The sequence below is a fragment of the Cyanistes caeruleus genome, chromosome 11 (assembly GCF_971803275.1).
Source record: "Cyanistes caeruleus chromosome 11, bCyaCae1.hap1.1, whole genome shotgun sequence".
Classification (NCBI taxonomy): Eukaryota; Metazoa; Chordata; class Aves; order Passeriformes; family Paridae; genus Cyanistes; species Cyanistes caeruleus.
Genome location: NC_141711.1, coordinates 13,702,890 through 13,719,466, shown reverse-complemented (window position 1 = coordinate 13,719,466; position 16,577 = coordinate 13,702,890). Strand labels below are relative to the sequence as shown.

General features: G+C 41.3%; 2 protein-coding genes across 3 annotated transcripts; both read right to left on the bottom strand.

Annotated features, from left to right (window-relative positions):
- Positions 1-1,103: 1,103 nt before the first annotated feature.
- ACTR8 (actin related protein 8) lies at positions 1,104-9,481 on the bottom strand. Its single transcript, XM_086846680.1, has 13 exons — positions 8,792-9,481; positions 8,448-8,618; positions 7,505-7,615; positions 7,151-7,255; positions 6,336-6,509; positions 5,702-5,795; positions 5,031-5,163; positions 4,557-4,710; positions 3,932-4,027; positions 3,566-3,706; positions 2,881-3,145; positions 2,424-2,587; positions 1,104-1,796 (listed from the first exon to the last, which is right to left on the bottom strand). The coding sequence occupies exons 1-13, from the start codon at positions 8,912-8,914 to the stop codon at positions 1,653-1,655; spliced, it is 1,875 nt and encodes a 624-aa protein (XP_086702806.1). The 5' UTR covers positions 8,915-9,481; the 3' UTR covers positions 1,104-1,652.
- Positions 9,482-10,529: 1,048 nt separating this feature from the next.
- Positions 10,530-14,561, bottom strand: SELENOK (selenoprotein K). Of its 2 annotated transcripts, XM_086846681.1 has the most exons (5): positions 14,455-14,561; positions 13,839-13,929; positions 13,033-13,113; positions 11,922-12,014; positions 10,530-10,804 (listed from the first exon to the last, which is right to left on the bottom strand). In XM_086846681.1, exons 1-5 carry the CDS (start codon positions 14,528-14,530, stop codon positions 10,801-10,803), a joined length of 345 nt encoding a protein of 114 aa, XP_086702807.1. In that variant the 5' UTR covers positions 14,531-14,561; the 3' UTR covers positions 10,530-10,800. The 2 variants fall into 2 exon arrangements, with proteins under 2 accessions (XP_086702807.1, XP_086702808.1); XM_086846682.1 differs by lacking the exon at positions 10,530-10,804 and having other exon boundaries at positions 11,918-12,014.
- Between the last annotated feature and the right edge of the window lie 2,016 nt (positions 14,562-16,577).

The window sequence follows — 16,577 nt, the reverse complement described above, 5'->3', positions numbered from 1 at the left end:
CTGACTGTTTGCATAAATCTGGGAAAAATAAATGCTTTGGTTTTACAGATGTTTGAATGTTAAAATCCTGTTAAGATGTGGATGACTTTGGTCTTAGCTGGCTTTATATATACTGGCCTTGGCAAATTTTGCCTTTTGCCTTCCTTCTCTTAAGTTTCATGCCTATTAGAGTAATGCTGCACTTCAGGAATTTGTTATTTTTTAGCTCTTGCTCAGGGTAAAACTGAACAAAAAGGGAGATGAGATGATGACTGATGAGACAGCAGGTTGCAGGGGGAGGTACATCCCAGTAACATGGGAGGAATTGGCATGGAGCAGGTTCAGACAGATATGCCTTGTTTCTTTCAAAGTAGGGAGGAAAACTCAGTAATCAACAACTCCAGTATAGATGATTAATCATTTTGCACTGCTTTTTAGCACACTGTCTATGTATGGACATTGGAAATGATGATTTCAATAATTTTGTGTGCATTTTCTCTAAATTCTATTAAAATACACATAAATGAAACCATAAATACCATATATTGAAAAGTGTTATTACAACTGAAGATAGCTTTCAGAGACTTGTTTTGAAGTGATTTTTTTCTCTTTCCATTAATTCAGAGGATGTGTTTTCTCATTGCTGCTCTATTTGTGACTGTCTCTCAGACTGAGGTAAGAGTTCTCACCTTCTTGAGCTCTTGTATTCTGTAGTTTTGCTGCAAGCATCCTTTTAGATAAGGTCATTCAAGACTGCCTTTTAGATATTTTTATATTTTTAGATACATACTGCAATAGGAATGCCCTCAAGTTTGTTCAGGAAGCTCTACAGCTTCAATATTCCAGTTCAAACCAGTCCCCCTGCTTTTGAAGGCAGCTGCCCAACCAAACCAGGTTTGGTTGGTGCTGCAGGATGGTTGAAGAGCACAGCCTCGCTGCCCCCAGGTGGAATGAAACTGGAAGATGTGCTAGCTGTATAAAATTGCAGCTAGATCTTTTGGGTGTATTAAACTGATTTTTGTAAAATAGGGAAAAAAGTGGACTTTACAATAAATAATGAAAAGCTAACAAGAGGTTCTGATGGTAAGTACAGGGCAAGAAAAAATTACTCCACTTCCAAATTCTTTCCACTGAATAAAATAATTTATTACATAAGTAAAGTACAAACAGTGACTGCAATTTTAGTTCTTCATTTCTCTTACCATAGTGATCACTTATATAACAACTTTCATCTCCTGGTAACATTAGAGTAGGAATCAGAATATTACATTAAACTCACAGCTGCACTCTTCAGCTATTGCTTCTGTGTACATGTTTCTGGAATGAATCTTGGCTTAACATCTGTCACATAATATTTTATACCTTAAGTTCCTACATTGTGCAATTTTAATATACATAACCTATACAATATAAATATAGTTATTTTGGAGATGACAGTGGTACTCTGTATGTAGAATTCAATGCATACAATTCAAAAGATGACGGGTAGCTGAAGTCAAGTGAATTCAGTTTTTTTACAACACTTCCAGAAAAATCTCAGTTGAAGTTAATACTAATAAAATACAAAATATATATATCAGCAGAAGATCAACTTGTGTGCACTGGAATGAAAGGGCATTTGGAGAAAGGGCTCTTCAGTGAAGTTCCTCCAGGTTCCTCTGTAAGCACCTCCATTACCACACAAACGCAGCTCGCTCCCGTAACATCCTGACACCAAAACGCTGCCACTCCCTCTGGTATATCCACAGCTCCTGAGTTGTGTCCAGACAGGCCAGAACTGCACCCCCTTTCCAGGCAATTAAACGTGGATCCATATCCTAAATTCAAAACACAGATTGCGCACAATCGTTGGTCTCATTTTGCATAGCTCTCCAAAGTTGTATCCAATTTTTCCAACAGAATTCACCAGGTAGAATATGGTGAGGTAGGGGAGGAGAAAAGTTTTTCAGTATTATCCAGGAAAAAGTAGTGAGATAAAAATATGTAACTGATATTCAAGATGCTTAGAGAAGCCACTTTTCAAGATGCTTTCTAAGCCCATCATGAAAATCTTGCCTTCAGTAATGGAGGCTCTGAAATAGCAGAAGTGTATTTACAAGTTTTGCCTGATTAATGCCAAATAAAAATTTATCTCAATGCCTGTTTTTCTACTATCTTGATAGTACTAAAAAATAAATTATATACAATTTCTTGCTGAGGAGACAGGTTACCTTCATGGGCCAACACTAACTGCTTCTTTATGAACAGGGCCTTGAGCTAATAAACACTTCAGTGATCTGTACCAGTCACACTCTTGCTATGCCTTTAACTCCCTGCCTCTAACCAGCCAGTGCTATGTTATAGGCTGAAAGCTCCCTCAAACCTCAGATATTCACCTATTCTGGGATGTTAAAAGATTTTTTTTCTTTTACTCTTTCAAAGATTTCAACCAGTTTAATAGTTACCTTAGGCCTTGTGATGACCTCAACATTTTCAACAACTCTTCTGAAAGAAGGTGGCATTTTGTTGAGAATTCGGTGTTGAAGAAACTCTTGAGCTTTATGAAACATAAGGCCTCCTCCCACTACTAAGATGGAGCTGTACATCTTCTTTTTTGTATCATCAGATGCTGGAAGGAATGAACACATAGAAATATATCTGTTTTTTAAAGTTAATATGGCCTGTATTAAAATTAATTTAGTGCAAATCAAACCAGATAGAAACTGATTGCTTTTAAAATTCTTCTTCTATTCCTTGGACATGTAGCTCGAGAAATATCAACAAAGATGCAAGCATAAGAAACAGTGTAGCTACTCTCCAGGTGATAAAACCTAGAGACACATGTTTCTTTGGTGGAATATAGGAGTTACATAAATCCACCCTGAGGTGGATTTTACAGACTTGTACAAATGTAATTCTTACCACAGCAGTCGATACTGTGAAGGATAGCTTTGTCCAGGCCCAAGGCTTTGCCTTCAAACTGAGAAACTGCAGTTTTCCTGGACATGTGTGCAGTTAAAGGCTCCTCTGAATCATTGCCAGGTATCATGCAGTCACCCTGGGAAGATCCCAATTCCACTTCTTGTGGGTAGATCCTCTCTGAAATGTCTGAGGATTGACCTCTCAATTCTCCCTCAAATGCACCAGGCTTTGACATAGATTTTCTGTCAGCTGTAGCTTTTGCAGACTTAAAAATGAGAAAACAAGTTGAAATATGAAAAATGCAAAAAGGTTACAGCAGATTACAGAACAATACAAAGACTTAACTAAGAATATTGTACTTCCCTTTACATTTTTGCACAGCAAAGCTAAGCCCTGCATTATTACCTTATTTAATTTTCATTGTAATCCTCATGTTCTAAGTAAGGGCTTATTTTGAACTCCATCAGATTGATCAATCCCATAATATGAAACCTTATAAGACATAAAACATGCATACTTCTAATTAAAGAATTTCTTTGGCATCTGTAACTACTTACTTTAAATTTATTCTTTAATACTTCTGACTGAGGTAACAAACTCTGGTTTCTGAGATGAACTAATGAGTTCTCATTTTATTCCCCAACTAAATGATAATTAATGAAAAATAAAACCAGCAATCACACACCTGTTCCTGCTTGCTTTGTGTGGCCAGCAGATAAAGTTCATCATGAGGATCCTCAGGGTCACCTTGTGACCTGTGCTGCAAAATTGTCATTTTTTGTCCAACAATTCCAAAAGTTGCTGGATAAAACAGAGCCATGGGTGCCTGAAGAGAGAATTGGTATGGTTTTACTACAGTACTCCTTCTTTTGGCATTTACTACAGCTAAAAGAAAAGTCTTGTTTTATTTTTCTCACAATTCAAAATTAAATAGCAGTGTTTTATTTATTTTTAGTTTTATCTACAAGCATAAATCACATGGGCTTAATAGATACAAATTGAGGCTCTGAGGCTGAATGATCAATATATTTGTAATTTAATCAAAAATCACCTGTAATTTTTCATCCCCTAATCGGAACTGGTACAATAAAGCTGGAGAGTCTGGATGCCGAATTTGGAACTCATGATCTTGTAATCCAGAAATGTCCTAAGGTCAGAAACAATGGAAACAAAAGAAAACAAGTATATTTTATATTTATCAAGCTGCATAATCTATTTAACTACAGAAAACAACAAAAAGTAACAAAATTATTTTCCAATTATGGATTTTATTTACCTATTCTTGAGTTTTTTAAAGTCTTTTCTACGTATTAAGATGTGCCAGACAGCTTTCTACATGCCCAAGCCTCTACAATGAGTGTTTTGCAGAAAGAAGAGACCTGCTGGCAGATCTTACAGAACTGAAATTGAAAACCAACAAGAATGCAAATATCAGCTTCTTTCAGCAAAAAGAACAAAGAAATTATCTTTCTATGGTTTGCAAATCCTTTTAGCTAGAGGAAGAATAAACCAAATTACAAACATTTCAAGTCTAAAGCTTCTACAGCTTTTGCCAGTATACTCCTGAGTAAAATATTTACAATTAACTTGGACTCACACAAAAGGGCTCTCCAGCGTAACATTCTGTAAAGGAAAAGAAAATTACTTGGATAACACATAATAATGCCCCTTCTCACCTGATCTAGATGACAAAATGTCTCCTTTAGGTGCTGAAGCAGCAGGCAATCCAACTTATTGGTTAACTGGCAGTCTCTGTATGGGAATCCTGCTCGTTGCATAAGCCAATAAAAACACCTTGACACATCAGATCCTCCATATGCAAGGCACAGCCTAAAGCACAGAGAAGCAAAAACTCTTTTAATGTAGTTGCTGAAAGACTGCAGTGATAGGGAGAAAAATACTAGGAAGATTTTAGACATGCTGGGATCATGACTTCCACAGAATTTGGAGAATACAGTATTACTTCTGATCAGCTGTGCCTGTTCTTTTAAAAATAATTCTTTAAGGTTCATATTGTAACAGCTGACTCTGTTAAATGCCTCAGAGTAAGAAAACCCCTAATTTATATAAATTTTATCTCCTTTTAAAGGTCAAGTCTTTGGTAAGCAAATAAGTCCATGATTATAATAGTTCTGCACATTCTAAGGTACCTGGTGTTGCGATGGGAAACACCATCTTCTACACAGCAAACACTTGTCTTCTGATCTCCCACATCTACAATACATGCACTGCTTAAACCACTTCCAAAGGTAGCACAGACAGACTCCTGGTGTACAATAATTCCTAGCAAAATGAGAATAAAAAATATTAAATTCATGCCAAACTTTACAGTCATGTTGCTGGCATTTAAAGGATATTTTAATGTCTTTTAAAGATCTACAAATAGCCTGACTCTGCACTGAAAGCCTGTATATTTAGTTAAGATGGGGTAGGGGTACTTAGAGATTTTTTTTTTTGGATAAGGCTTAAAAGGTCCTGAAAAAAGTTAAGAGCAGGGTCAAATGATCCTTCCTTTGCAAGATTAAAGGTATTGTCTCAAATTTTAACTATTTTCTTTAATCTGGTAGCGCAGGGTCTTGGCTACCAGATGTACATAAACTGTTTTCCTAATTTTTTTTCAACAAACCAAAAAACTTGTTTCAATATTAGCCAACCCTTTTGTCCCTTTAAAAGAGACAGCAGTTATGTAATTGGCAAAAGATGAGTGTGCTAGTCCCAGCTAACCTGGGATTGACATGCAAAAATGTGCTTTAAAAGAAAAAAAAAAACAAACAACTTTATGCAATTAATCGTTAAGTACTTGCTTCATTATGGTTTTTACCTGAGAAGCCCATCTTCATTAGGATCATATTTACCAGTTCTTTCACATGTTGTTTATTATAGATGTCTGGAATTAGTAAAATGCATCTGTAGTACTGAAGACAAGAACAGTAAATTAAAGCCAGCTCTCAAATAAAGTTTAATATACAATTTATTACAAAAAAAAAAAAAATCCAAAATCTTAGGAAAGGCGTAGGCTTTTAATACTTTAAAAAATGTTGGTCAAAGTAAGTGCCAAGAGTCTGTAGCCATTAGAATGTTTAAAAGTACATAAGGCATGAGACAAGCATCTATTTGGCAAGGATAAGAAACTATACAAGTATTAGGTAACCCTTCCCCAGGTGCTTCCCTTACAGTCAATAAAAAACCCCAAACAAAGAGTAAGACTATGAAATGTCTATCATGGGGTTTCCAAACAGCCTTGTAAGAAGTTCTATCAACAGCTTTTGTTCTAAAAACATGGACAAAATTCCAGATGAAGTCTTGGGAACCCTGCTCACTAGCAGAAAGAAGGTATTTATTAGGAAAAGCATCAGTAAGAGGCTACCAATAACAGCAAGTTGCTTCTCTTTTACAATAACACTTAGAGAAATGGATACAGCCCACACCACATAAATGTGCTGTTCACAGCTCACCTTCAGGTCTTTCAGTGGTATTTCCAGGTATTTTTGTATTGCATGTGACCATATAACTTCCAGGTCTGCCAGTACTGCAGTGAGGGAGCCACCAGGTCCTGAATGGAGATTCAGCTGTCCTCTTCTAATGGGCCAATGGATATTATAACAATCTAATGGATTAACATACAGTGCCTGAAAACAAAAGATTTTTCACTGCTTTTCCCAATAAAATAGTATCAAAATGAGTAACAACTGGGAAGAAAAGTATTTCAGAAGCAGATGCAAGAAGACACTGCAGAGTTCAGACAGATATAACAGCAATACAGTGGATTTCTTTGTAATAGGGTTTGATTATAAGCTATTAAAAGACAGCAAATTCATCATTGAAATTGTCTGAATGTTCTTACCCACAGCCATCTAGTGCATATAAAGGCATATCCTTCCATGACCTCATATTAGAAACTAAAATAATTTAAACACTTTGAAGCCCACAAATATCAAGTTACTCAGTAGCAATTCCACGTAAGTGATACTTTTATCAATTTCTTGCCTTTTCTCTCAATTATACCATACGGGAGAAGTTCTCACCTACTCCCTGCAATAACCCTGATTTATAGCAGCAAAGGATCCAAGATACTTGTTAAGCAAATGGGGGAAACCCTCTTGTCTTGCTGAATGATAACAAATACTCAGTTACTCAACAGTAAAGTTTCTCAAGTGTGCTTGGTTAGCTTTCCACTCTTTAAGTACATACTAACTTATAGCAGACTGCAACTGATCAATGGCTGCATTAAAACACATGAAGCCTCAATCAGCAGGAAAATCAATCTTACCTCTTCTCCTACCAAAAATTCGGGATGATTTGATGTGTTTGTCCACTTGGCCCCAGAGCTGTGATCCAAAATGGCAGGCCTCATCTGTCTGTTGTATGACCTGGCCTGAAATGTAAAAAAGAAACCAAATCCTGTTGATAAATATTTTACTGGTCACTTTTCATGCATGGAAGGAAATGAAACACGCCTTTGAACCCAGCCCTTGAGGAAACACAAACTTAATTTTTCTCACCCTTTCAGTTAGATAACACAACAGCACTTAGCCATATTTGGTCTATAAAGGGTACAAAGCCTAGCATCACACCCAAGGGCTGTATGAATGAACAATTTAATAAGACCTTAAGAATGAATTACCTGATCAGGTGACACTGGTATGCGCCTTGCTCCATTCGACATCTTTTTGGACCATATGGCTTGGTCCACCATTTTAAGGCCATTTTGTCTCTGCTCAGTACTTTCAGGTTTCTAAGGAAAACCCCAAATATGCAATGTAAATACTTTCAAACCACGTCTGTATACTGGTAATACTGAAACTATTAGGAAATAATACAATCATTACTGTGGTTGATAGTACGTAGAAGGGACAGATGTTTGTACAATGCAAAATGGACTTAAGCTCATTTTAAAAGAAACTATTTTTTATATTAGAGTTCCCAACACCTATTCAAGTCAACTTGAATCTTTTAACTGCCTTTAGTGGCTGTGAGACTTCATCTCTAGTGATGTGCTCAGGCCATTATCTACCTACTCTACAGACATATGAAGTAGGAACAAAAATGTTTAAAGAGATCTCAGTTATTTAAAGGTGAGGTTTAATATTAGAGAGGTTAATTTGATTTTTACAGATTCAGATTACAAATAAGATTGTTATGTATGCATTTTTTACCAGGCTGGGCTAAAATGACTTGCTGTTATCCAAGTCACAAATTAACGAGTAACCAACACATCCACAAACTGAGAAGGCAGATTCTAATCCTACAGCTGGCATTCTATCAGAAGAAATGCTGAGTGTGGCACCAGACCACAGCACAGGGAAATCAACACGTACAAACCCTCAACCTGTCCATTTTTTAGTTTTAGTTCATTGCAAACAAATAAAATAAAACCCAAGGAGACTGGTGCAAGCCTACTGACTTCAGTAGGTGGCATCTACAACCCTTAAAGGGGTGAAAAAAAGTTTTCCAGGAGGCGAATTGTCCTCCGGTAAAACACGAAGGATGAGAGGGACTGCACAGCAAACCGAAGGGCCCCGATCGGGCGCTGACCCCGCGGATTCCGGCGCGGAATTCCCGCTTACATTGAGGCCGTCCCTGAGGAGCCAGCTGTCCCTGTAGGCCGCCTGGCCCTGCTGCTTGTGCCGCCGCGCGATCACGTGCGGGATGCCCGCGGGCAGCGTGTCCGTGGCCCGCCCGAGCCGCAGGGTGGTGGAGCCGGGGTGGATCACCACGATGAAGTTGCTCTGTATTTGCTGAAAGCAGCACAACGCGCACGGAGTCAGACCGAGTCCCCGCGACCACCCAGAACCCTGCTGCCGCTTCCACACCCCCCTCCGCAGGCCTTTAAAAGGCCGAGCCCGGGCCGGGCCCGCCCCGGCGGGGAGGGAGCAGCGCCCGAGCAGCCGCGCTCGGCTCCGGGCCTCACCTCCTGCAGGGACTCGGGCACGGCGGCGGGGACGATGGGCCGCTTCACGCCGCGCTGCTCGCGCTCCCGGTCGCGCTCCTTGTCCTTGCCGTTCTCCGCCTCGCCTTTCTCCGCCTGGGTCATGCTCCGGCCGGGCGGAAGCCGCGGCTGCCGGGCCCGAGCGGCGCCGAGCCCGGCGCGGGGCGGAAGCGGGCGGGCCCTGGCCCGGCACCGCCCCTCCAACAGGTACCGGAGGGGGCTCGGCGGCTCCTGGGCGCTGCCCGGGATGGCCGCGCTTGTAGCGGAGTGCGGGGCTCCTGCCCCGGCGCTGAGGAGCCCAGCAGCCGCACAGGGAGCCTGGGGAGCAGCCCCGCCACTGCCGCGGGTCTGGTGGAGCCCAGCCAAAGTCTGTCAGCTGGGCTGGTACTGCTGGTGGGGCTGCAGGAGGGGCATACGGCCCTCCTACAGCTTAAAATGCTCTATACAAAGGCTGTAGTACAGCTGGTGTACATGGTACCGCTGTAAAGGGCTAACGATGACCAGCATTGCTGTTTGTGGGCAGCGAGTTCCTTTATGAACTCTGCAGATAGGATGTTTGGAGCTGGGGGAGATGTGGGTTTTAAAGGCTGGAAGTTGCTGTCACACAGCCAAGCGTGAATTCAGTTCAGGTAGGCCGGGCTGCAGCTGCAGTTGGAGCTGCTCGTTGTGCTCGGGGCCGCAGGAGCCCCCGGTGAGGCCGAGAGCTGGCAGCCCTTGGCACAGCCAGGGCAGGGAACCCAGGCACGGGGGCAGCCCATCACCCCCAGAGTCTGCCATGCTTACACTGAGGGTTTAAAAGCCCTGGGGTTCCTTTGTTCGGGGTCCTTCCTCAGAGGCACCATTGCTGTTATTTATTTATTGTGCCAAGATTCAGTTATTTTAAGGATCTGGACTGAGACTCTGCTTTGGGAAACCTGGTCTGTGTGTATGATGTGTGTAGGGAGTCAAGCAGGCAAGTTCAGATCTCAGCTTACTGGGTGTGGATGTAGCTGCCAGAGAGGTGCCTGGATGGTCAGACAGGAATGTTTCCTTAACAAGGAATTATTAAGGAGGATTAAGTAAAAAAATTGCAGTGGCACTATATGGAAAATAATTTAATCTGGATTCTTGTCAGCTAATTTTTTCTCAAATAGATGCAGCCCTCTTTAAGCAAAAAAAACCCCAAACCCCATAAATCCCAAATGAACTCCATGAACACTGAGAAACTCCCATCCTGAAAACAGGTATATCAGATAAAAGATAGTTCCCATTTGAAAGAAAATAACTATTCTGGGATAGCTGTCAGTATTTGAGTTGACCTCTTTTTTCTTCATGTAATAAAAACAATACTTAATTTTATTGTAAAAAACTCCCAAAATTTGTACAGTAAATTTGTTTACACATTTCAGTAAGTTTATAGTAGGGAATGAAGCTGTTTCAAGAGGTGTTTCTGTTATAAAACCCATTATGTGCCTTAGTGAAGCAAGGGTTGTAAACAAAGTAATTTGTTAACTGCATTTTTGAAGTGCTTTTAGAGTATCATTAATATGATGAAAATACAGCAAAGTACAGGGTGTTTGTCCCGAGAGAGTGAATACAAAACCTCTTAGGAAGTGCTGCTTTGGCTCTTGAGGGACCATCTGTATCAACTATAAATATGTATTTTTTCTCATCTGAATAGCAGAAGGCTCATTGTACTTCAGATTTTTTTCAGTTTCTAAAAATTATGAGAAAATCAGCCTTGTGACAAGCCAAATATAATTTACTTAGTACTTTGCAACTACAGTAAAATGTTCAGAAACTATACAAAGACTTTAGACAGTAAACATGTATTTAATGAAACTGTGGTTCAGTTACACCGGATCCTTGAAGAAGGAGTTCCCAGTACAACTTCATTAACCTGCTTGTATCACAGAACAGTTTCCAGTCAGGCATACACATCCCCATTTGGTCCACCACTAACTCTTCATCTGGTAGATGTGTATGCTTGTGCCTGCCTCTTCAGCAGGCGTTTACCTGAAAGATAAAGTAATAACACTACATTTAAAGAGGCCTTTCTTTGTGAGATAAAATTAAGTAAAACATTTAAAATAATATTGTTTTTAATTTGGCTAAATGTGTCATGCTAAAGACTTGCTAACTTTATTTCTGAGCATTGCTGTGATTACACAAAAGCTATCTCCAAAGTCTTTACTGGCCTTGTGTCTACTCAACAAGAAAAAAACCTCACAATGTCCCAGGGTTTTTCTCCCACTTGGAAGAAGCTTATCCTTGCTCTAGTGAACTGAAATACGGGTGTATGTGTTTCCTGGGATATGAACTTTTTCCTACAAGGTTTATAGGTATTAACCATCTGCATTGGGATTTTTTTTTTTTTTTCATTGTAACTTTTATTATAGTAACAATGGGAGTGACTGATGAAAAACAAAGATTGTTTACTTAAGTGTTAAATTAAACCATACTGTAAATACACTCAGTGTCAGCTGTAACTCACAGCAGCCAAACTGATTATTAAACAGAATTAAATGATCAGGCAGCTGTAAGAAATTTAAAACCTTTTTTACCTTTATTTTTAAGCAATTCTGATTTTTACACTTGAGTGGAATTCAAGATTGGTATGGCTGCATCATTGTAACAGGGGAAAAACCCCATTTTTACTGTCTTGTAAAAACTTTATTTTTTCTTTCTTTTCTGTTGAGAAATATCAACTTTAACAAAACCCCTCACATATCATAGAACTATTAGAAATGCAAGAAAAAGCAAAAAATGGATTTTCTAACAATCTGATCTTTAAGTTAGCAGCCAAAAAAGATGAGAAACTATAAATAACTTAACAGCTGTGCTAAAAAATCTTTGCCACACTTCATCTATCAACTTCTGTGCAACTAAAACTGAAAGCCCACCATTCCTAAACCAAAATCCTTTTTAATATCCCTTCCCCCTACTTTTTCTCCCCTTGCACTGGAAGTATCTTTAATTCTTTGATTATTGAATAATTTTGATTATTTTTCTGTTTTGGTAACTTCTGCAGCAGGAGGACAAAACACTCCATTCTACCTTAACCCTGAATTAACACTGCTATCAAAAAAACCCGCAGACCCTGCAAAGCAGGGTACAGCAGATTTGGAATTACCTTCCTCATCCACCTCCAGCCATTGGTGGTGGACTTGGGCCTCCACCCCAGTGATTTATTCGGCCCATCCTACGGCGAGGATGTGCTGGAGGCCTGAAAAGAAAGGAATTCTACTGTCATTAAACTTTTCAACTAAAAATACAATAACACCATCTCTGAATGTCAGTAGTGAGAAAGTCTGAACCTCTGAAAAGTTGAGTTTCACCTGAGAAGCTGTAAGAAAACCCCAGCCCCACTTTCACAAAAATCCTCTCCTGTTTCATTACTGCTGTGTGATGTAAGAAAGCTACAGATCACTGATGCTTTTACACAGTCCTACCAAACACTTAGGCTGTGGTGTTCATAGGAATTATACCCCTGTAACAGTATTTTGCTTTATCTGTAGGTAATGTGATGCAAGAAATGACTACACTAATGCAAGTCAAATACTGAATATAAACATGTCTAAGAAAAGAATCTTAACAAAGGTGTATCTTGTCTCCTAGGCAGGCTTCAAAAATATTTTCAGAGAGGTGTTAGCCTGTACTGCTATTGCAGCTGTCCAGAGCTGTGTATCGTTACCAAAAATAGTGCAGGTAGCTGTGAGGTGCCCCCACCCAGGAAGGCAAAGATTTATTTTCAGATAAGCACTATTAAAGTGAGAGGTGAGGCTTTAAAGCCTGGGAAGTGTGAATTCCATTCCTCTGCCTCAGGAGATGGACCCCTTGTGGGGCGCCAGCCCAGGGGTTCTGACTGGGTTTGAGCCCCTGGGGTTTCTCCCTTACACTGTCCATATTAGTCCTGGACCTTAAATTCTGCCCTGGTTCTGTCCCACAAAACCCATCACCCTGCTTCTGTTCAGCGCTCTCTGTCTCCGGATCTATGCTGAATTTGTTCCTATGTTGAATAAATAGTTTCCTGAGCAAAAGCCTGTCTTGCTGGAGTCTCGTGTCAGTCACTGGAACTGTAGCCTCCCTGGACATGATCCTGTAGCCCTGGAACACTACAGAAAACCATTTTAGCCTTCCTGGACAAACCAATTCAATGCAAATCACAACTGTAATCTACTCAGATTCATGTCACTTCACTAAGATAGGGGAAAAAAACTGGTGTGAATATGAAAATAAAATACCCTCTTCCATCATGGTATCCTGAATAGGAGGAAGACGTGTAGCCTCTTCTTCTCAAATCTGGTTGAATAATGCTCTGGAAACTGAAAAATTAAAACAAGGGTTAGGTGAATGAATAGCTACATGTAGTTTTTTAATTTTTTGTTTGGAAGATAAGAAAATGGCCTGAAAAACAGTAAGTAGTGTTCAGGAATGAAAAGTGTATCTTGTCACGATCACTGTTGTTTAAATCTTGGCAATTTGTCTTCTACATATGAAGAACTAAAACCTGAAATAATTCCAAATTACAGTGAAGCTTAAACTATAAAACCTAGTTTTCTTGTTAATCTGTAAGAAATGCATAAATGTGCAACTGAAACCACTAAGAACTGTTGAATACATCACATGAACTTTCTGTTTGTTACCTGGCTTTGATCTGGGGCCACAAGTTTGTGTTTACTGCTGTGTGATTACTTTTATGTAGTCAGAATCTATTGTCACTGGTAGAAATTATCCAAACAGCAAAATTATTTCATCAGCTAGTATATGCTTTTTACAAGAGTGTGTATTTTCTTTTTGGAGTATCAAAATAGATGAAATGTAAGAAAACTCATTTGAACTACCAATAAGTTAGTGTCACTTTTCATGCACTTTAAGTATACTATGCTTAATAAACAAATCCACATAGTTGTAGTAAAGCGTTTATACAGATGGAATGCTAGAAAGTAAATACAACATTTTTATTGTTGTGCTACTGATAGCATGGTGTAACTCCCACAAGTTGTCAAATCTAAAATGAAGCTCACCAAAAGAATTAACTTCTACTTACAACAGAACCACAAAATCTGCTATTGACCAGAAGAAATCTGTTATAGATGACAAACTCCAGGGAGCCCGACTCTGGTTATCCAAAACTTGTCCTGTAACATATCCAGATACAAAACATCCGGTGACGTTCAGTGTGTATACTATACAGTATATTACACAAAACCAGATCTGCCATGTCCAGGGTTTGCAGCTGTGACAGTGAAACTGCACTTCATGGCAGCGAGTTCCATTTCCTGCAGGTTACTGCCCAAGTACTTGAACTAAAGGGATCGGCACCGTCACAGGGGCTCCGCGTCCAGGAAACCTACAGGAAGGACCAGCGCAGTGTCCGATTCCCCGCGAGAGAGTAACGTGCTGCCCTGTGCCGCTCCCGGTGTCTGCAGCACGCACTCGGACTCCTCAAAGTCCTTAAACCCGCTTTAGAAGCAAACAAGGCTCGGCCGCAGGGCAGCGGGGGGTGACGCGACACCGGCAGCGGGCGGACCCTGCCGGGCCGTCCCGGCAGCGGCGGCGCTGGGGGGCCGCCCCCGGCCGCTGCCCTGCTCCCGGCCCGGCCCCTCAGCGCTGGAGTCGCGCACCGCGGCCGCCCCGGCCCCCCGGGCGCCCCGGCCCCTCACCGTTGGAGATGTACACCATGGCTGCCCGCCGGCCCGGCCCGGCCCGCCCCTGCGCCTGCGCGCCCGCCGCGCGCATGGGCAGCGCGCTGGTGACGGCGGCGGCCGCCGGGCGGCGCTTGGCTTCGCGCTCCTCGTCACAGGGCACCGCCGGGCGGGCCCCGAGACTGACGGGGATGTGTTATCCGCTCAGGACCGCCTGCTACCCGGGGGTCCCTGTCAGCAGCCCTGTTACTAACGAGTGTTCCCTCGGGGGAATCGCGCTGTGCACCCGGGGTGACCCCTGAGCAGCCGCTGTTATAACGAGGCTCCTGTCAGTGCCCTGCACCGGGGCCCCCTCAGCAGCCGCGGCGGGGCCCGCCTCGGGCCGGACGGCTCCTCCCTCCCAGCCGGCGGGCCCGCTACACCCTAAAATGGATTCATTTTAGGGGTTCCAGAGCTTCTCTGCCGCCTTTAGTAATAGTAACGAGAGTTGGAATAGTCTGTCCGGCTTTCATAAAAACTCTGCGTCCCTAGTTGCCTTCTGCAGTAATGATAGAAATATGACCAAGTGCAGAGATGATTTAACACTTCTCTCCAAAGGGAGCTTCTGTTCTCTCTGTTTAATGACAAGTATGTGGCTATGCATATTCACATTATGTTCGTGGGACTGTTCAACTCTAAGTCGGGCTTTTGTTTTAATTTATTTGATTTTTATAAAAACCTTGCCCTGCAAATAGTGGCTTGCATTCCTTTTCTAGGAGAACACATGCTTGTAAAATTTGGGGTAACTATACCGCTTTATAGGCAAATTCAATATAACACCTTCTCTCTCTTAGTTTTTAAGCTAAACTAATAGAGAAGGGATGTTTAATTCTGATGTGAAACAGCGGTAAAAAAATTTACGTAAAAATGCTTTCATCCTTCCTTTGCAATAGCTGTATTTTCTTAGTGATGATGAGGTAAAATCCTTTGCTAAGAGTGGCATAACAGAAGAGTGTTTTCTGAAGTTCAAATTGTAATACAGTGTCTCTGACAGTGCAGCTGTTCCCCCAGTAAAAAAATCGTTTACAACTGACAGGTGTTTGTAAATGTGACCCCTCATGCATCTGAAGGAGATCGCTTTATTGCAGGGCCTTCTTAACAACTTTAACAATTATAACCCATATCCCACATGCCAGAGCATGTAGTGTGTTTCTGTTATCTGTAAAAGCTGTCTTAACTGTTCAGCATACATTGGACTGTCTGATTTTGGTGATAGCTTGGTTGTAAATACATTCGAAAGAGGGAAAAAAGCTTTAGCACACTGATGCTGTGGAGTTGCTTGTAGATAGCAGGAACATTCTTATCAGCCACCTGGTGGGAGAGGTATGGGCTGTTTGACTGAGGAAACTCCTACATGAAAAGTGGGAAGGAAGCTGGGAAGACTTGCATTCCTAGTAGACAAGGTGCTACTGTTTGTCATTTATTTTTATTTTTGTGTCTGAGGAGACTACAACACAAAATAGATGCTGGAATCCTCTGTCCTCACTGATGTGATATCCCTGAAAATATGTGCAGCTGGGGTATCCCAGTGCTGTTTCCTGCTGGATGTGCATTTACACTGATGACTGAGCAAGTAGAAGTGTTTCTTCTTGATTCATATTTGCTTTCCTGTGTGTTTGGAGCTTTGTGCCTGCATTTGGAGCTTTTTAATGGGCACTTGAACATGCCATTGCTGTGGCAGGAGTGGATTCCCCCTGATGAAGCAAGGCTGAGATTGCACAGCAGCTGGAGCTCTCCTGCAGTGTGGGCATGGAGTGATCAGCTGTTCTGTGCACACTGAGGACTGGCAGGTGGCAAAGATGTCGTGTGGATAAGCAGTTCTGGAATCAACAGATTTCAGCAAATGGAACCCTGTTTTTCCTCTCTGTGCAGCAGTAATGGCCAGCAATTTCCTAATGGCCAGCAGTTTCCTCATCAGTGGAAACTGTAGAACAGTATATAACAATATTAACAGAAGTTTTGAGAATTTCACTTACTGCATTGGAAAGGGTGATGCAAATAAGGTAACAAATTCAACAAAGCTCTATCTGTTGCTAGAGGCATCTCTGATACTTGATACACCTTTTTAGCTGTTAAACTTCAACTGCTTCAGACTTAACAGC

Bases quoted from the DNA above. Each gene is read 5' to 3' on its own strand.
- ACTR8 (XM_086846680.1), bottom strand. From the start codon at position 8,914: ATGACCCAGGCGGAGAAAGGCGAGGCGGAGAACGGCAAGGACAAGGAG. The intron at 4,028-4,556 runs GTGAGAAGGGGC...TTCTGACCTTAG, and splicing joins CATTTTGTCATCTAGATCAG to GACATTTCTGGATTACAAGA. The intron at 2,588-2,880 runs GTAAGAATTACA...CATTCCTTCCAG, and splicing joins TCACAGTATCGACTGCTGTG to CATCTGATGATACAAAAAAG.